Below are 21,341 nucleotides of genomic sequence, written 5' to 3'. Positions count from 1 at the left end.
CCTGCCTCTACTACTACCTCTGGTAGCTTGTTCTAGACCCTCACCACGCTCTGCGTGAAAAAATTGCCCCTCTGGACTCTTTTGTATCTCTCCCCTTTCACCTTTATCTGTGCTGTGTAATTTTAGACTCCCCTATCTTTGGGAACAGATATTGACTATCTAGCTGATTTATGCCCCTCATTATTTTATAGACCTCTATAAGATCACTCTTCAGTCTCCTATGCTCCAGAGGAAAAAAATCACAGTCTATCCAGCCTTTCCTTATAACTCATTGACAGCGGTGGGACTGAAAGTTTCTGCCGCTGGCCAATGGTAGATTGCTTTCGCCACTACAAAACACACCACAGGGCTACTGGGAAAATCACGCCTCGTTAATCCAAATGTTGCAGACTATGGGGAATGCGAGGGGAATATGACATTCTTTGAGGAATGTAACAGAATATTTGGAGGGGTACAGCTATGTCCCCCAAGACAGCAGTGACCATAATATGATTGAAGGCAATTTCCATATTTGGATTCCATTCCCTTCATTGGCTGCTGCCCTCAGATGGAATGTCCAGTAGTTGTCCCTTGGCTCTTCAATGCTGAACTCTTCCTTTAATCCTCTGTCCCTCAGAGCCTCAGAGTTAAGCTGCTTCTCCGAAATAACATTCAGCCTCTCTGTGCTTCAAATGAAAGTCTGCACTCCAATGAAAAGCAACTCCACATTGACTGACTTTCCACTCAAAGTCTGACAGCTTGTTCTGTTCCCCGCTAACTTGGAATAGTTGAGTTTCTGGAGGTACAGGATCCCCATTCATCACACATTCAATTGGAAAGGCTGCGGTCAATTCCAGTCAGAGTTATATAAATTACAGTTAATGAGCTTCTTAACGAGTTAATTTACCTTCCTGCTGCTTCCATGTGGCATTGCTGCCTCGCTGCCCTCCTGCCACCTGTGATATCCACTTTTTTCCTGGTGCCAAGGTACAGCTCAAATCATCCTGCGCAATTCCACAGCTCCCCCCACACCAAGTCCCACTCCAGTGGCCTCCAATAAACTCCACCCATTGTCTCCTTCCAAATTCCTTACTTTTCAATGATTTCTTTTACTGATCCTTTATTCAGTCTCGTGCTGACACGATCAAAGACACCACTGAAAGGAAAACCAGTGACTGGACATCTAAAAAGCTCTAGGATGAGGAAGACACTTCTCTTGACTGGTCAGTATTGGATATTTTGTGTTGGATTATTTTCATTTTGGACTATCTGAATCGGTAAATACAGCCGTATAATCAGATGATTGATTTCATCAGAAGGCCACTCGTTTCTCACATATTGCTATGGGAATGTTTACACCCACAGTGCCCGATAAACAATGGAACTATTTACCATCTCATCCAAAAGATGCCCTGTGTGGGCATCATCCCTGTGATTGCATAGTGTGTGCTGGGACTGGGTGGGTTTCCTCAATGCCAGCGCCTACTCAGGAAATTCTTTTATATCCAGTTTGGTTAGATTTTGACAAACTGTTCACCTCCATCATGTTCACACCCTGAAGTTTATTTATCCGAAAATGAAATCATTTTCTCCCTTTCTGCAGCGTGTTTTACGATAGCAGGAGACAACGTGCCGCTCACTTACGGTCCCACTGTTGTCAACAGGGTTTCCCTTTGAATATACGTCTTGCTACTGGGAAACCCATAAGATCCTCCCAGCATGAATGGCAACTAGACTCCTGCGGGAGAAGTTGATAAACCAGAATAAAATTTTACCTGTGACCCTGTTGTTAGAATGTACTTTTACACCAGAGAATAATCAAATTAAAATATTTATTTAGCTTAGTTTGTAATGGATCCTTTAGCATTGAAATTCTGCAGAATTTAAACAATTGTTTTTCCAAATGTGTTATGAAATAAAAATATTTATTTTTATTTTAGTGAGTTTGGTCTTCTTACTGCAAATATCTCTGGGTAAGTTATTGTACATTTCTATTTCATACAAATTGGTAGTTTCACTTGTCCTATTTATAGTCATGTAGGGTGGAATTTAATAACCCGATCTCACAGCAAAGTTTGGGACATTGGGGTACATTTAATAGGTTGGATGGTGTGGGGTCGAGGTACCATTGCCTTCTACACCATTAAATCCAAGGTACAAAGTCTTGCGGACAATCTTCCCATCTTGATACCAACTGAGGCCACAAGTGGGCTTTAATACCCCTTAAAGGGCTTCATCCCACCACTGCTACTCATCAACCAGTGGCAGGGGAAGGAGTCTCCATCTCCACATTAGAAACATGACAAACAAACTGTCATTGTAGCGTGCAAGTTTCTGGTGTGGATTTGGAGTCCCTTGTCAAAAGCATTGAGTGCTTGAGCAAAGGTTCTAGCACTGAGAAATGGGCGCCTTATGAGAGCTACACACCTGCCCTTTCTCCCCACAGGACATTGATCACCTCCCTCCAATCCCGTTTTTTAATGATATAAAGTCACTGATACAAGTAAGGGATTGGGTAAACATGTTGTGGGTTCATTTATTTAGATTAGCCACATGTGAGCCGATACACATGGATATAAGCCATGTAGACACATCACAGCAGAGCTGTCTGGATGTGCACTGCTTAAAAACAAAAGTGAAACTAAAACTGGGTCATTTTTTTTCTAGTGATGTCATGACCTTATTTGTTAAAAACCATTTTATAATATTCCCCTTTCTTTTTAAAGATACTTTGCTCCTTTTCAGCAACGTACTCTTATTATTATTCTTACTGTCATTCTTATTGAAAACGAACCAACCCATTGTGTAAAGTTTGTTGAGATCAGTTCATAAGTTTTTGTAGCTCCATTAGCCAATGCTCTAATGCACTGCCAATGGCACTTTTTATCATATATCTTTGCAGAATTGAGGGACACCTGGGCAATTCCTCATTGAATGCAGAAGACCACACCGTGTACATGCTAGATTTAAGAGTCCCTAATGAGTGTATCAAAAATTGATGTTGCACTCAGGACCTATAAACTTCATTGATCTTCGAGGATCATGTTATAGTTATGTCCATTCTTGAGTAGTTCTTTGGTGCTATGCAGTTTTAGGTTCTCCAGCAGATCCTTGTGGAATGCTTCCTTGGGAGCTAATGTGATCACCAACTCAACAATTCTGTCTGCTGGCTGCATGTGTGATAAATTACAGTACATACCCTTGTCTCAGCATTTGCTGATGAAGTGTCTGTGGATTCTGTAAGCTGTTGTTGAACAGACATGAAACCTATGGATGAATACGGAAGTTTAATCTGATTCTGAACCAGCCTTGCAATATAGTGCACAACTTTTTCTCCTTAGCTCCTCTGCTGTTAATTCTGATGCTTTCATCATGTATGGACTTTCATTCCCAATTACAAGACAAATTTTTATCTGTTTGATACACACCAAGAAACAATAGTTCTCTCCGGTGTTTAAACACTTAAACTGAAATGCTGGATCAGCTGCATCCCGATTCAAACTGAGGAATTTTGTTAACATTCTGACAAAAGCCATTGGACCTTCCTTGTTCTATAGCATCAGGAATGGTGTCAATGTAACTGCTTTCACATGCTTTTCTGAAGAACTACCTCTGATTTTCACAAATATCCCTGGCCTGCCTTCTACGATGAGAGAGAAAAAAGTTATTTGTTTGACTCTCCCTCATTTACTATCGATCTAGCTCACTCCTTGGCCTTTTTCAATTGAATGAATCCTGATCTGGTCTTCCCGATGAGCTGTTCCACTCACCATGAGGCATCCATTTGCTCTCTGGCTTTGAGCACAATCCCTTGTATTGAGTCTGTTCCATGGATTCACAATGCTGCTGATGCAGCATCTCTATTGCTTTCTAACCAGAATGTGACACAATCAAAGACTTTTCACCATGTCATACCTCCACCAAATTTGGCTGCCAGGGTGAGCACCACATTGTCGTGACATTAATCCCCATTCATAGAATTCCTACAGCGCTGAAGGAAGACATTCAGCCCAGTGAATATGCACCCAACTCTCCAATAGATTGTTTTGTCCAGGTCCATATCAAATCCTATCCCTGTAAACCCACATCTTTACACCGCTAAATCACTTTAACCTACTCATCTTGGAACATCAATGGCCAATCCAGCTAATTTGCACACCTTTAGATTGTGGGAGAAAACCAGAGCACCAGACAAAACCAATTCAGACACGTTAATGTATTCAAAGAAGTCCGTAAAAAAGTCTGGAATATTCTGGTCCTGCCAGAAACTTGGAGGATGGGGAATTTAATTTGGTGGAAGTCCAACGAATCATTTTCCCAACAGCATAACAAGCTTTTGCAACATGATAATGATGTGCATTTAGGAAATTTATTTGTACCATGTTGCTTGTTTTGGGGCAGTTTTATTTTTCAGCTCTGATTACGCTGACAGTTGTAAGCGTGGGAAAGATTATTAATTTTGATTTGCCAATAGCGTAGGATCAGGAGAGTACATGAAAGATTTTTATGTTTTGTAGATGATTAAGTTCAGAAAGATGTTGCGGAGAATATGCAAACTTCATATAGACAGTCACCCAAGGCCGAAATCGAACCTGGGCCCCTGGCGCTATGACACAGCAGTGCTGACCACTGCGCCACTCACAGGTGCCTTGGGTCCTTCAACAACCCTAAGCCTCAGTTGGGAGCATTGCTGGCAGCAGCCATTGCTCCCAACTGTCTTGGAACACCAGAGCTCTGACAGGCTAGCAGCTCTTGGTGGGTGTAAGTTAATTGACCAGGGAAATCTACTGCAGTGTACATAAGAACATAAGAACATAAGAAATAGGAGCAGGAGTAGGCCATCTGACCCTTCGAGCCTGCCCCGCCATTCAATAAGATCATGGCTGATCTGTCGTGGCTCAGTTCCACATTCCTGCCCTCTCCCCATAACCCTTAATGCCCTCTCTTATCAAAAACCCATCAACCCGCGTCTTAAAAATATTTAGCGAGGTAGCCTCCACCACTTCAACGGGCAGAGAATTCCAGAGATTCACCACCCTTTGAGTGAAGAAGTTCCTCCTCAACTCCGTTCTAAACCGCCCCCCCTTTATCTTGAGGCTGTGCCCCCTAGTCCTACTGTCCTTTCTGAGCGGGAAGAGTCTCTCCATCTCTATCCTATCCATCCCATTCATCATCTTATACGTCTCAATGAGATCTCCCCTCATTCTTCTAAACTCTAACGAGTACAAGCCTAGTTTATTCAGCCTCTCCTCATAGCTCAACCCCCTCAACTCCGGCATCAGCCTAGTAAACCTCCTCTGCACTCCCTCCAAGGCCAAAATATCCTTGCGTAAGTACGGCGCCCAAAACTGCACACAGTACTCCAGCTGCGGCCTCACCAATGCCCTATACAGCCGCAGCAAGACCTCCCTACTTTTATATTCAATCCCCCTCGCTATGAAGGCCAGCATCCCATTCGCCTTCCTGATCACCTGCTGCACCTGCAAGCTGGGTTTTTGTGACTCATGCACAAGGACCCCAAGGTCCCTCTGCACCGTCGCCTGCTGCAGTTTTTCTCCACGTAAGTAATAATCCTTCCTACCATTATTCCTACCAAAGTGGACCACCTCGCACTTGCCAACATTAAATTCCATTTGCCATTTCGTGGCCCATTCGCCCAGCCTATCTAGATCCTTCTGCAGACTCTCCACACCCTCCGCGCAATTTGCCGTTCCACCAATCTTGGTGTCATCAGCAAATTTCGACACCATACACTCGGTTCCCTCCTCCAGATCATCTATATAAATGGTAAATAGCTGAGGCCCCAGCACCGACCCCTGAGGCACTCCACTAGTCACCATCCGCCAATCCGAATAGCACCCATTGACCCCCACTCTCTGCCTCCTATTTGACAACCAGTTCTCTATCCACGCTAACACCCTACCCCCAACTCCATGCAGTGAATGGATTCAAGTGACAATTAAATGTGTGCAGTAGGAGGGGAGATCGAGTGATTTGAGAAGGTTTGAAGATTAGGTTGACTTATATGAAAGTTTATACAGCTGGGTGACATTTCCACTTCCCAAACATGATTATTTTCTCAACCATCAGCTCCTGTGATTTCCACCTCCCCTCCTGCAAGATGTCAGCAGCTTCTCCTGGTCCCCTCTGTCGTTCAGGTTTCTCTAAACATGGTTGGAGTGAAATATTTGTCTTCAACCCAAATTAAAGCAAATTAATAATAATTGAGGAAAAATATTCAGAGATGTAAATCCAAATTCTCTTCATTGTGGACAACTCTCTGGCAGGAACAATGAAGACAAACAACTTACTTTGAAGAGAAATGTAAAAATTTCCCTGCGATCTAAAGTAAAAATCCCCTCAGAAACCCCAGCAAATTTTTATTCCCAACAGGCCCAAGGATTCAGGAGTGTCCGTCATGTGTTTCTTATTTCAGTTTTGTCACCTTATTGTCTTTAATATTTCAAATAACTACAATCTTTTCTTCAAACTTTAGTTTCCTCCTACGTATTGCTTTGCTACTATTTACGAAATTCTATACAAAGAGTACAAAGCATTAAGTTTTACCCAGAAAATATTGACCCTTGCCTGTGTACCCACCTGATTTTTGCTGATCATGACTCAGAAGAAAATGTCTCAGAGTGGAAAGATGATGATTTATACAAGAGATTTAATGATTTGAAAAAGAAGTAAGTGATATCTTTATTGATTTGATTTGATTTGATTTATTATTGTCACATGTATTAACGTGCAGTGAAAAGAATACTTGTGTGCTACACAGACAAAACATACCATCCATAAAGAAGGAAATGAGAGAGTGCAGAATGTAGTGTTACAGTCAGAGCTAGGATGTAGAGAAAGATCGACTTAATGCAAGGTAAGTCCGTTCAAAAGTCTGACAGCAGCAGGTAAGAAGCTGTTCTTGAATTGGTTAGTGCATGGCCTCAGACTTCTGTAGCAAGGAAAAAGGTGAAAGAGAGAATGTCTAGGGTACATGGGTCCTTAATTATGCTGGATGCTTTGCCGAGACAGCGGGAAGTGTAGACAGAGTCAATGAGTGGGAGGCTGGTTTGCGTGCTAGATTGGGCTACATTCATGACCTTTTGTAGTTCTTTGTGGTCTTGGGCAGAGCAGGAGCCATACTAAGCTGTGATACAACCAGAAACAATGCTTTCTATGGTGCATCTGTAAAAGTTGGTGGGTATCATAGCTGACATGCCAAATCTCTTTCGTCTTCTGAGAAAGTAGAGATGTTGATGGGCTTTCTTAATTATAGTGTCAGCATGGGGGGACCAGGTTGTTGGTGATCTGGACACCTAAAAACCTGAGGCTCTTGACCTTTCCTACTCCGTCCCCATTGATGATGCATGTTTTCCTTTATGCTTCTTGAAGTCGATGTCAATCTCTTTCGTTTTGTTGACATTGAGGGAGAAATTATTGTTGCCGCATCAGTTCACCATTCACTCTGAACTACATTATTTACAAAATTCTGATCCATTTCATAATTAGTGGTTATTCTCACGTTAACGTATTCAAACAAGTCTGGAATCTTCTGGTCCTACCTGCAGTGGGAAACTCAGAGAGTGGGGAACTTAATCTGATGGGAGTCCAAAAAATCAGTTTCCCAACAGCATAACAAACTTTTGCAATGTGACGATGCTGTGCCTTTAGGATATTTATTTGTTTCATGTTTATCATGACGGAGTAGTTTTATTCATCACCTCTGATTAAAGTGACAATTGTAAACGTGGGAAAGGTTATTAATTTTGATTTGCCAATAGCCTAGGGTCAGGGGGAACATGACAGATTTTTATATTTTGTAGATGATTAAGTTCAGAAATATTTTGGAAACAATGGTTTTAAAGATGAAAAAGATAACACTGTTCAAGGAAAGGTTGGAAACTGTGCTGAGAGGAGTGTACTTTGTGATGAATCAGAGCAGTGCAAAAAAGCGAAGTGAAGCAATCTTCGGCAACCCAGAAGGGAACCAGTTGTTTCCTGAAGCAGGCTTTTCTTCTAAAACTTGTGGAATTCTCCACAGTGCAGTGCGAGAGAGAACGGGAGAAGCCCTGTGACATATCTTCCCAATAGCAAGAGTGAATGCCTTGTGATGATATTACTAGAATTTTTATAGATTAAGTATCTATGGGAACTGGTGCCTAAAGGGATGTTTCACATGAGTTGAATCAAGTTGATATCCTTTTGGTGGAAATGATCTTTAAGTTGAATTTTAACTGTATAAATGTAATCTTGTGTGTTTGCATCTTCTTTTCTTAATAAATGTTTTAATTTACTATCCAAAATCTCCAACAATGTTTTTGGATTTGGACAATGGTCAGCTGTGGCCAAATTCAGACTGGAAATTTTGTGAACGTTTTGACAACATGGGTGGAATTCTCCCAAAATGTTCTAAGTGTCAAAATTGTGAGGAAACTGGACTAATTCACACTAGTATTTTTCAATGGGAATTCAGAGAAGAATGTCTCACACTCTGTGCAATGCAAAGTCTACCAGTGTGCATATCATTACATTTCTGGAAGTGGGGCCTATTCATGCTGGAGAAGGTGAAACTAGCGAGCTTTTGCATTTACACAGTGGCTCTGAAATTCATCCTCTGGTTTGCTGGCCAACTTGAATGCTAGCCCGCCCAGGATCCCTGCAGCCTTGCCCCACCCCCCCAACCACCCCACGGTCCAGCGCGGCTCCTCATCTATTCGCAGGACAGCTCTGGACCCTCCGCCTGTCTGGCCCACCCTGGCTTCCAGCAGCTGTGATGACTCCCCCTTGCAGGTAAACTCCCCCAGGAGGCCCCGCCCTCCACAGATCGACCCCCCCCCCCACCAGCAGGCACCCCTCCCCGAGCAGACCCCACCCATTTGATTGAACACATCTCCCTCAACCCCACCCGATCCCTGGCCTCCCTCCAGCCCCAGCCTGCAGAGTGGAAGTGGGAAACACCATCCCCACTGATCACCCCTGAGGCTCCATCCTCATCAGGCCTCATCTGCTAAGCCCTGCCCATGTCACTGCACCATGGTTGGAGGGCAGTGCCAAGGTGCCCCTTGGCATGGACACTTGGCCCCTTGGCCCCTTGGCCCATGGCCAACGGGCACCGTCCCTGCGGCCACATCCCCTGGAGGCCCCGTTTACCCCCCTTTACTCCAACTAGTTCCCCAAAAGTTGGGAACTATAATAATCCCTGGTGGAGTGAAATACTCCTGAGGAGGTGGGAAATGCTGATGGGCCTGGAGAATTTAGTCCCAGGCCCACTAAAACATTTAAATAGTATATATAACTGCTGTGGGAATCCCACAATTGGCCGACGCACAATTCTCTCAGTCCACTATGGTAAAAATTGGGAGAAGCGCCTCCGCCCCCCCACCTTTTTTCTGGTTTTCCATTCATTTCATCTGAAACAGTCTTCCATCTAAAAGTGTTTGATTTTGTCCCCCTTTCCTCAGACAGACCTTTCTCAAGAATACAGTTAATCTAATTTTGTTATGGGTGGCTCCGATTACATTGATTATTTTTGGATGGCAAAATAGGAATGGGCGTGGAATTGGGCATCACTCCCGTGAGTTGCATCATGCCCGAGTTTAAGGCTTCTTCCCACCGCAAAATGGGCACGGTGAGGACGTAAAATTCCGCCCTATCTCTTTTGCTTTTCCTCTTCTTTAGTACCTGGTCTGAGTATTGCTGTAGCAGCTTTAATCCACTTCTCTGAAGCTGCACCACTGTAATTACAACATTCTCCGGCCAAACATTTATTCCCTTTCTTTGCTATTTTTTGGATTCTCTATCCCTCACGATCCATTCCGACCATAGCCTTGTCACTCACACTTCCCCACTGTGCTAACTTCAGGATGCAATGTTCTACTCACCACAAGGTTTCATTTTGCTTTCCAGCTCTTTATCTGAGCAATATCGCTGTACTGTGATTTCAAACCTTTTCTGCACAATCAGAATACTGTGTTTACAGTCTTCTCTGAGGCACGACCCCCTTGTGATCTTCCCAAAATGTCAAGAGTGGTTTCATGCCATGTAGCATAATCTCAGCATGTTTACCATGTCATGCCTGTACTTGGTCTTGCTGATGGGATGTTTGGCCACCACTAGGAACCATGTTTGTTTGATAAAATGATACAAATACACCATCACAATGCATCAGGTAACATGTCATAGTTTCGTTCATTTAGCTTAGGAATATGATATCATTTATAAACAGATAGAAAGCTTGAAGTCATCAGTGGCAGCAATGTGTGGGTGTGTATGTGTGTGTGCTCTGCTCAGGAGCAAATGTGAAGCCAAGACTGGATCACATGTCACACTTCCTCTCCAGCAATGTCATGGTGATAACCCTTAAAGGCATAGTACACCAGACTCCGTCACCTACTCTGGTGGTGCACAGCAGATTGCTCATTCATGCACTCATGAGCGGTTCTCATGTGGACCCCACTGGCACAAGCCTCTGCTGCACCCTCCACCTAGGCAACTTCAAACAGACAGCAGACCTCCTGCCGCCATCCCTAGGAAGCATCACTTCCCACCTTTCCTGCATGGTTTGAAGGAGAATCTACAGTGAGGCTTTGCTGAATTGTGGGAGGCTACACATTGTTTGTTCTGGAATATGCTGGTTGATGCTGAATCTTGCACGGCAGCCAGACTGAAACTTCTAGCTTACATTGAGTGAATAACTGTCCTGGTGCCATCCAAATTTAGTGCCAGGACCTTTGACCCCATGAGGGAAGGTCAGGGATGGTGGCTTCCTGCCTGCTACCCTGAGATTTGCTGTGGTCCTCGTACATGCAAATCCTATGAACTGAACAATGTGAATTTGCACAGGACCAGCAGTCCCGCCCACCCACCTCCCCCCCTCCCCCCGCCACCTTTCCACCCCAATGGAAATCACTCTAAGTTCACTCCCACCACTGAACTTATAATTTGCAATGGAAGATACCACACCCCCCAATGACCTTTGACATAATTGATGTGTAACATTGACATGGATAGAGAAATTAAATGTTGATGTTGAATGCTCCTCCCTTATTCACTCTAACACTAACAGTCATGTTTTCTATCATTTCTCTGAACAGAAATAAGAATCTGAAAACACTTTTGGGTTACGGAGATTGGGCACGTGGAATCAAAAGGTAAAATTTGAATTTCCCAAAATGGTTTGTGTCCCAAATTTAGTGAGTCGAGAGTTTGTAAGTATCAATGTCAGCATTTCTCTGATTATTTGGCAAAGTAGAATAGGCCATTTTCAATTGTGCAAATGTACGATGGCAACAGACACTTAAATTATGGAATTCCAGGCTTCTTAGTAGATTTTATGTTAAATGATAAGAAATGTAAATGGTTCTGTCAGACAGACAATTCAAAGTATTTAATAAAAATACTTCAGTATGAATTTAACTTTAAATCATTGGCCATTATCCAATGAATGACCATCTTAAATCTTTTATCAAAAAAAGTCACCTCTATAGAAAGCACCATCAATTTGCCTTCTTACGGATTCATGAAGGGCAGATCATGTTTGACCAATTTGCTGGCATTCTTTGAGAACATTACATGCGCGGTGGACAATGGGGAACCTGTAGATGTGGTGTATCTGGATTTTCAGAAGGCATTTGACAAGGTGCTGTTCCAAAGACTGCTGCATAAGATGAAGGCGCACGGTGTTACGGATAATGTATTAGCATGGATAGAGGATTTGGTTAACTAACAGAAAGCTAAGAGCAGGGATAAATGAGTGTTTTTCAGGTTGGCGATCAGTTTATCTCAGGGATCAATGTTGGGGCTGCAATTTTTTATGATTTACATACATGACTTGGAGTTGGGAGCCAAGTGTAGTGTGTCAAAATTCGCAGATGACACTAAAATGATTGGCAGAGCAAAGTATGCAGAGGATGCTGGAAGTCTGCAAAGGGACATAGATAGTCTAAGTGTGTGGGCAAGGGTCTGGCAGATAGTGTAAAAATGAAGTCATCCATTTTGGTAGGAATAACAGCAAAACGGAGTATTATTTAAGTAGTGAAAAATTGCAGCATGCTGCTGTGCAAAGGGACCTGGGTGATGTTGTGCAAGAATCACAAAGAGTTGGTTTATAGGTGCAGCAGATAATTAAGAAGGCAAATAGAATTTTGTCTTTCATTGCCAGAGGGATGGAGTTTAAAAACAGCAAGGTTATGTTGCAGCTGTATATGGTGCTGGTGAGGCCACACCTGGGGCACTGTCTACAGTTTGGGCTCCTTACTTGAGAAAGGATACTGGCACTGGAGGGAGTGCAGCGGAGATTCATTAGGTTGATTTGAGAGGGTTGGCTTATGAGGAGAGACTGAATAGACTGGGCCTATATTAATTGGAATTCGGAAGAATGAGGAGAGATCTTATGGAAACATATAAGATTATGAAGGGAATAGTTAAATAGAAGCAGGAAAGTTGTTTCTACTGGTGGGTGAAACTAGAACGATGGGACATGGCCTCAAAATAAGGGAGAGGAGATTTAGGACTGAGTTGAGGAGGAACTTCTTCATACAAAAGGATTGTGAATCTGTGGAAATCCCTGCCCAGTGAAGAAGCTGAGGCTACCTTATTGAATATTTTTAAGTCAAAGATAGATAAATTTTTGAACAGTAAAGGAATTAAGGGTTATGTTGAGCGGGCGGGTAAGTGGAGCTGAGACCACAAAAAGATCAGCCATGAGCTTATTAAAATGGAGCAGGCTCCAGATGCCAGATGGCCTACTCCTGCTCCTAGCTCTTATGTTCTTGTGTACTCCCTTCTGCAACATTCACAAATGAACAAAGAACAAAGAAAATTACAGCACAGGAACAGGTCCTTCGGCCCTCCAAGCCTGCACCGACCATGGTGCCCATCTTAACTAAAACCCCTATGCTTCCAGGGACCATATCCCTCTATTCCCATTTCATTCATATACTTGTCAAGGCGCCCCTTGAAAGTCACTACCGTATCAGCTTCCACTACCTCCCCTGGCAGCGCATTCCAGGTACCCACCGCTCTCTGTGTAAAAAATCTGCCTCGTACAGCTCTCTTAGAACTTTCCCCTTGCACCTTAAACCTATGCGTCCTTGTAATTGACTCTTTCACCCTAGGAAAATGTTTCTGACTATTCACTCTGCCCATGTCTCATAATCTTGTAGACTTCTATCAGGTCTCCCCTCAACATCCATTATTCCAGTGAGAACAAACCAAGTTTCTTCAACCTCTCCTCATAGCTCATGCCCTCCATATCAGGCAACATCCTGGCAAGTCTTTTCTGAACCCTCTCCAAAGCCTCCACATCCTTCTGGTAGTGTAGCAACCAGAATTGAACACTATATTCCAAGTGCAGCCTAACTAAGGTTCTATAAAGTGGCAACATGACTTGCCAATTTTTAAACTCAATACCCCGGCTGATGAAGGCAAATGTCGTATGCCTTCTTGACTACCTTCTCCACCTACATTGTCACTTTTAGTGACCTGTGTACCTGTACACCCAGATTCCTTTGCCTATCAATACTCCTAAGGGTTTTGCCATTTACTGTATATTTCCTATCTGTAATAGATCTTCCAAAATGCATTACCTCACAATTGTCCAGATTAAACTCCATCTGTCATCTCTCTGCCCAAGTCTCCAACTGATCTATAGCCTGCTGTATCCTCTGATGGTCCTCATTGCTATCTGCAAATCTACCAACCTTTATGTCGTCTGCAAACTTACTAATCAATCTGGTTACATTTTCTTCCAAATCATTCATACATATTACAAACAGCAAAGGTCCCGGCACTGATCTCTGAGGAACACCATTTGTCACAGCCCTCCATTCAGAAATGCACCCTTCCACTGCTACCCTCTTCTTTGACCGAGCCAGTTTTATATCCAAAATTTAAATTCCACCATCTGCTGCTGTGGGATTCGAACCCGGGTCCCAAAACATTAGCTCAATCTCTCGATTAATAATCTAGTAATAATAGCACTAGGCTATCACCTCCCTTGGTTACATAAATGATTACATAATCAGAGATTAGGGATGGGATATTTTGGCCGGTCTCGCCCGAGACCAGAAAATCCCACCTGATGTCAATGGACATTTACACGGTGATACCCTCTCCCGTTGCCGGCTACGATTCCTGTCATGGATACGATGGGAAAATTCCGTCCTAGAAATGCATTTTAAAATCAATTCCGTTCCAAGAGTGCACCCCAGAAGTCATTGTTGCTTTTGTGTCAGAAGCCAGGACTTTCCTTTTGGAAATGAATGAGTCTGGATTTCAACCAGAAATGGAACCCAACAGAGCAATGCAAAATAAAAGTCAGGTAAGGATTTATTTTTAAATAAACTTAGGTAAAAATCTGTTAATGAATTTCAGAATAATGAATGATATGTCAGGATAAAGCAGCACTGTTCTTGTGCAGAGACTCACGATATTAATACTATCAGTTTATTGAAATGCTGACATTGAATTATTTTGCAATGAAGTTTAGAATAAGCTCATTAAGAGTTCAAAAAATCAATACTGGCCAGAAAAAGAATTCCAAAGGAGCGATTTCTAGGTTTGATATTTTCTCCACTTCAATCTTCTCATGATTAGGTTTCACACGATTGCAATTACAGAGGAAAGTCGAAAAAAATTCATTGATTCGGTAGTTGTCTTTCTGCGGAAACATGGATTTGATGGTTTAGACCTGGATGGGAGGTATCCTGGATATGAAGGCAGTACAAAAGAGGACAAACATCATCTTACACTCTTAGTCAAGGTAAAAGACTATCGTCTTTAATGTAACATCTGCTGAAAACATTTAGAGGTGATCTGAAGCCAATAATGCATCTCCAATACCAGTAATGGCCACATCTTCATGAAAATGTTTGATTTGATTTTGATTTGATTTGACTTTTTATTGTCACGTGTTAACATACAGTGAAAAATATTGTTTCTTGCAAGCTATAGATAAAGCATAGCTTTCATAGAAAAGAAAATGAGAGAGTGCAGAATATAATGTTACAATCATAGCTAGGGAGTAGAGAAAGATCAACTTAATGCAAGGTAAGTCCATTCAAAAGCCTGATAGTAGCAGGGAAGAGGCTATTTTTGATACGTGACCTCGGACTTTTGTAGCTTTCTCCTGACAGATAAAGATGGAAGAGAGCACGTTCAGGATGCGTGGGGTCCTGAATTATGCTGGCTGCTTTGCTGAGACAGCGGGAAGTGTAGATAGAGTCAATGGATGGGAGACTGATTTGCGTGATGGATTGGGCTACATTCACAACCATTTGTAGTTCCTTGCAGTTTTGGACAGAGCAGAAGCCATACCATGCTTTCCATGATGCATCTGTAAAAGTTGGTGAGAGTTGTAGCTGACATGCTAAATTTCTTTAGTCTTCTCAGAAAGTAGAGGTGTTGGTGGACTATCTTAACTATAATGTCGGCATGGGGGGACCAGGGCAGGTTTTTGGTGATCTGGACACCTGAAAACCTGAAGCTCTTGACTCTTTCTACTCCATCCCCGTTGATGTAGACAGGGGCATGTTCTTCTTTACGTTTCCTGAAATTGATAACAATCTCCTTCGTTTTGTTGACATTGAGGGAGAGATTATTGTTGCCACTCCAGTACACCAGATTCTTTATCTCATTCCTGTACTCCATCTTGTCATCGTTTGAGATCTAATCCACTACGGTGTTGTTGTCAGCAAACTTGAAAAGTGAATTGGAGGGGAATTTGGCCACACAGTCATAGGTGTATAAGAAGTATAGTAGGGAACTGAGAACATACCCTTGTGGGGCGCCAATGTTGAAGATGATCGTGGAGGAGGTGTTGTTGCCTATCCCTACTGACTGTGGCCTGTGAGTTAAGAAGTTCGGGATCCAGTCACAGAGATAGGTGTCGAGGCCCAGGCCCCCGAGTTTGGAGATGAGATTCATGGGAATAATGGTGTTGAAGGCTGAGCTATAGTCATAAATAGGAGTCTGACATAAGTGTCCGGCTGGACAAGCACTGAAAATGACTCGAGCATATTTAGTTTAAGTAAGATCTCAGGAAGGTATACAGTATCAGATATAAGCCCAATGCATATCCAATAAAAAGAGAGAGAGAGACAGAATGCCCATGAACATAAACTGTCAGTTGGAGCTTTGACTACATGGATTATGCTCTGTAGGGTGTTTATCATCAATAACAATTGCTCATCCTTTGTAGGAAATGATGGAGGCCTTTAAAGCTGAGGCAAAAACTTCTGGGAAGACCAGACTCCTTCTTAATGTTCCGGTTTCTTCTAATAAGAAGGTTATTGATATTGGATATGAGGTACCTGAGCTTTCAAAGTGAGTAGAACTGAGGAAAAGATTGAAATTTACAACCTTTGGGTAAAGTTCCCATTCTGTTGCCATGTCATCACATGACCCACTCGGTCTCTTTTATGCTTTGACCATTTGTTGCCCATCCCTAACTTAAGAGTCAACCACATTGCTGTGGATCTGCAGTCTCATGTAGGCCAGACCATGTAATGATGCCAAATTTCCCTCCCTAAAGGACATTAATGAACCAAATGAGTTTTTACAGCCAATTGACAATGGTTTCATGATCATCATGGGACGCACGGTGGTGCAAATGTTAGCACTGCTGCCTTACAGTGCAAGAGACTTGGGTTCAATTCTGGCTTAGAGTAATTGTCTATGCAGAGTTTGCATGTTCTCCCTGTGTCTGCGTGAGTTTCCTCTGGGTGCTTGGGTTCCTCCCACTGGATTTGAAATTGGATCTCTAGAACACTAGTCTGGTGACAATACCACTATGCTACTATCTCCCAACATCTTCCCTGTTTAAGTTGGCTCAATGGGTGGCCCTGGGATGAAACCATGTGTATGAATAGTAACTGCGTACAAACCATTTTATAATATATAGTTTGAACAGGCTATCAATGCATAACTATTTACATAGGGTGGGACATGAATTCAGCTGTGGCAGATGGTGCATAACCCATCACATCTCCTTCCCTCTTGTCATTTTGTTGTTTGAAAGAAGCAAGACAAAGGCCAGTTGTAGGCTAATTCATTCTGTAGTCCCGGAAACCTGTGAATGGAATGCAGTGTGATTTGGACAAGCTGAGTGAGTGTAAAAATGCATGGCTGATGCCGGTAACTTGGATACATATGAGTTATCCACTTTTTTTTAGAAAAAGCAGGAAGGCAGATTACTATCTGAATGATCATAAATTAGGAGAGGGTGATGTGCAATGAGACTTGGATGTCCTCCTGCACCAGTCACTGACGCAAGCATGCAGGTACAGCAGGCAGTAAAAAAGGCAAATGGTATGTTAGCCTTCATCATGAGAGGATTCGAGCGCAGGAGCAGGGCTGCAATTTTGCAGGGCCTTAATGAGACCACACATTGAGTATTATGTGCATTTTTGGTCTCCTTATCTGAGAAAGGTGTTCTTGCTATGGAGGGAGTGCAACAAACGCTCACCAGACTTGTTCCTGGGATGGCAGGACTGACTTGTGAGGATATTTATTCGATTAGGAATATGTTCACTGGAGTTCAGAATAATGAGGGGGAAAATCTCATAGAAATCTATAAAATTCCAACAGGACTAAACAGGGTAAATGTAGAAAGGATACTCCTAGTGGTGTAGGTGTCCAGGGCCAGTGGTCATAGTCTGAGGATATGGGATAGACTGTTCAGGGCTGAGATGAGGAGAAATCTCTTCGCCCAGGGAGAGGTGAGCTTGTGGAGTTCATGCCACAGAAAGCAGTTGAGACCAAAACATTGTGAGCACAATTTTGCTAAAAAAAATTAAGTATTCAACAAACGGTAATGTGGGTGTTTTCCCACTGCTTTTTGGGCGAGCTGAATGGAATGAATTACGACACTCTGTGCATCATAGAGTCCAACATAGAGGGGATTTACACCAGTAGGGAGAGGGTATGGCTTAATCCCACTGAGAGGCCGGCACCAGCCTGCAGATGTGGCCTGTGAGCATGCACTGATCTCCCAGTGTAAAAGTGCTTCCCCTCTATCATTGTCAGCCTCTTGATTGTGGGCCTCCTGTTTGCTCCATATTCTAAAGGCTAGCCTCTGAGCACCGGCCTTACCAGCAGTTCCCCATTTTTAAGGGATTTATATTTGTATGGATAAATATTAGAAATGAGGTAGAGTGGGAGGTGAGTTTATTTTAATGTTGGTGTGCCTGGAAGGGACCTATAGTTAGACTCATGCTGGATAAAGGTGTTTTAAAGCTTGGGGGTTAATTCCTGACTGAGATTCCATTGTGCTTAGAGAGAGCCATGGCATGAAGAATCAGTCGGTCAGCTACTTAGGAACTGGGGCCTTGGGAGGATAAAAAAACTTTCCTTTCTTCTTAGTTTTAGTAAAATCCAGGCCATGGAATCATCGAGTTTTACAGCATGGAAAGAGGCCTTCTGCCTAACTTGTCCATTCTGCCCTGTTTTTACCATTCCTGAATATGGGCCCAACTCCCATATTGAGTTCCCTCATTCCCTGCTGTCCTACTTCTCCACAACCTTGGTCTGGCTTCACACTATCTGGCCTTGTCCATCAGGCCCTCCCCACTTGGCACTGCCTGGTGCCTGATGGGCAGTGCCAGGGTGCTCAGTTGGGCACTGTCAATGTGCCAGGCTGGAACTCCTATGGGGAATGCCTTGCCCCCAATCTCCCATGGGCCTCAATTCCTCTGGTCCCACCATCAAGGCCATCACATTTAGTCCCCATTGATGCGGACCATAATTTATCCCCACTGCTGTGGGCATGCAGTTCCGCGGCTTGAGGCTGATTACATCCAAAAAAATGAATGGGGCATCTAGCCAGTCATGAATCCAATTTTCCCCCACCCCACTTACTGAAATGTCCCACCCCGATGCTCTACCCAAACAGTGCAGCAGGCCAAAAAAATCACACCCTGCACATTTTCAGGAATGGTAAAAATGAGGCAGAACAGACAAGGTAGGCAGAAGACCTCTTTCCATGCTGTAAACCTCGATGACGCTATGGCCTGGATTTTACTAAAACTAAGAAGAAAGGAAAGATTTTTTTATCCTCCCAAGGCCCCAGTTCCTAAGAAGCTGACTGACTGATTCTTCATGCTGTGGCTCTCTCTAAGCACAATGGAATCTCAGTTGGAAATTAACCTCCAAGCATAAAAACACCTTTATCCAGCATGAATCTAACTATAGGTCCCTTCCGGGCACACCAACATTAAAATAAACTCACGTCCCACTCTACCTTATTTCTAATATTTATCCATACAAATATAAATCTCGTAAAATTATCTTTGGTTTCCTAACAGTACTCTTCTTGGAGCACAAACTTTCAGTGATACCAAATCATCTAGTCTGATTTGATATATTACTGATAACTGACCAATGTTATAATTCAGGTCGGAAGCTTCAAACTGTTTTATGAAAACAGCATGGAATAATATTTGTTACTTTAATTTTGTTTTGGTTTGTTTCTTCCTGCTCTGTTTCCCAATTTCCTGGACCTTGTTTTAGCTACAAATGTCAGCAAGATTCCCAGTGCTTCCCTGAATTAAGTAGCGCTGAGGGGGAGAGGGTGGGGGTGTAGTTTGGGAGGGTTGGGAGGGAGATGGGTGTGGGTGAAAGAGGAGAATGAGGGCACTTAACATTTCCCATCATCTGAGATGCAATTCTCCAATGGAGTGAACACAGCCATCTGGTGGCTACACTGAGAAATAAGAAACTCCAACATCAAATGTGCCCTGTGCAACATTGATCAGGAATCAACGTTCCACCATTGGAACCACTTGCGTTATGAAACTGATAATGATCTATAATTCATTATTAGAAAGAATTCTGAATTTCAATGACTCATTTTGTGCTTTTTGGACAGGAATGTGGACTTTATCACTGTGGTTACTTTACATTTTAATGGTCCATGGAATAAATTTACTGCACATAACAGTCCCTTGTACAATAGTTCTGTCGTACGGGGCCAAAATAGATACTTTAATGTCGTAAGTATGTCTGCTTAATGTTGACATCCATATTTCATGATTTTTATTTGAAATTTTACCAAAACAAAATAGGAAAAATTTTGTTATTAAAATCTCAATTAATTCATCAAGGTATATTACCTTGCAGGATTATAGTTTGAAATACTGGAGAGACAAAGGTGTGCCAGCAGAGAAACTACTTGTGACATTTCCAACCTATGGAAATAGCTACATCCTTAAAACTTCCAAAACAGGTGTTGGTGCCCCAGTTTCTAAAGGTGGTGTGTCTGGTCCATACAGCAGCAAACGTGGACTCATGGCTTATAAGGAGGTAATGATGTTGCAAATGTTATTAGATTATCACATAATGAATTCTCACAAGTTCATCTTAAATAGAAAGTGATCAGGGATAAAATATTGTGGGGGAATCACCTTGTTGGTTCTGTAGGAAGTTGGAAAGATGCATTGCATATATAAATACATATTTATACATCTATATTAGTATTAGGTATTAAATCTATGACATATATACTTATAGGTATATAATGAAGTTGGAACAAGCAAAGGACTGGGTTAGTGTTGTGAGTTTAATTTTCCTGGAAATTGCATAAGATTTGTTTCTCCAGAAACCAGTCAGTGGAATGATAATTTTGAGGTGATGGCAGCTTCTTTCAGTCCTGCACGGGGCCCAGGATCAGACAAGCAGCTGCAGTTGTGGGAAAACAACTGGTAGATTCTTACAACAAACAAACATCAGACAAAACTGTATTAGACTTCACATTTAAACTTGTTTAATTACATTTCTAACCAGTTTGTGGAAATAGGAAAGGAGTCACATGAGTGAACATCCCCGTGGTTCAATAGTTTGTTAAGAAATTAGAGCCAAATGACTGAGTTCTGAAATTTAGACCTCAACGTTTGGGTAAGGGTTCTAATAAGGTATGAAAAATGAAGGTAATCTTTTTGCTATATAATCAGTGTGCCATATTAAACCATAAGACATAGGAACAGAAGATGGCCATTCGGCCCATTGGGTCTGCTCTGCCATTCAATAAGATCATGACTGATCTGATCTGATAATTCTCAACTCCAGGTTCCCAGCTCATTCCATATACATAGATTCTGATTAAACCCAGGAATTTTACTGACTCGCTCGCCATGGGAATTGGAGCAGACAAGGAGTGGAGAATGGGAAGATCCATTGACTTCGGGTGGGATTTATGGGTTTTGGGACGAGTGAGGCCATAAAATCCCACCCAATATATCAACCACTTTGTGAGGTAGAAGTACTAACTACTGTACCAAGTGGAGCTTATGGCACCATGGAAATCTCTCAGTAAATCAAAAGTGTCAGACTTCATTATGTGCTGAAGTTGACATGAAACCCACAGCAAC

At 42.5% G+C, this 21,341-nt stretch overlaps 1 protein-coding gene across 1 annotated transcript in view; it reads left to right on the top strand.

The window, feature by feature from the left end:
• The first annotated feature begins 1,177 nt into the window (after nucleotides 1-1,177).
• The window catches only part of LOC145356753 (chitinase-3-like protein 1), a 30,872-nt gene continuing 10,708 nt past the window's right edge, over nucleotides 1,178-21,341 (top strand). Inside the window, exons 1-8 of the mRNA XM_080209621.1 lie at nucleotides 1,178-1,202; nucleotides 1,920-1,952; nucleotides 6,476-6,668; nucleotides 11,073-11,129; nucleotides 14,575-14,740; nucleotides 16,178-16,302; nucleotides 19,844-19,967; nucleotides 20,095-20,277. Of these exons, the coding sequence (XP_080065747.1) occupies nucleotides 1,178-1,202; nucleotides 1,920-1,952; nucleotides 6,476-6,668; nucleotides 11,073-11,129; nucleotides 14,575-14,740; nucleotides 16,178-16,302; nucleotides 19,844-19,967; nucleotides 20,095-20,277 (906 nt within the window). The remainder of the gene's footprint in view (nucleotides 1,203-1,919; nucleotides 1,953-6,475; nucleotides 6,669-11,072; nucleotides 11,130-14,574; nucleotides 14,741-16,177; nucleotides 16,303-19,843; nucleotides 19,968-20,094; nucleotides 20,278-21,341) is intronic.

Source organism: Carcharhinus amblyrhynchos, chromosome 22, assembly GCF_965287045.1.
Source record: "Carcharhinus amblyrhynchos chromosome 22, sCarAmb.v2.hapA, whole genome shotgun sequence".
Classification (NCBI taxonomy): domain Eukaryota; kingdom Metazoa; phylum Chordata; class Chondrichthyes; order Carcharhiniformes; family Carcharhinidae; genus Carcharhinus; species Carcharhinus amblyrhynchos.
This window is presented reverse-complemented; position numbering and strand designations above follow the sequence as displayed.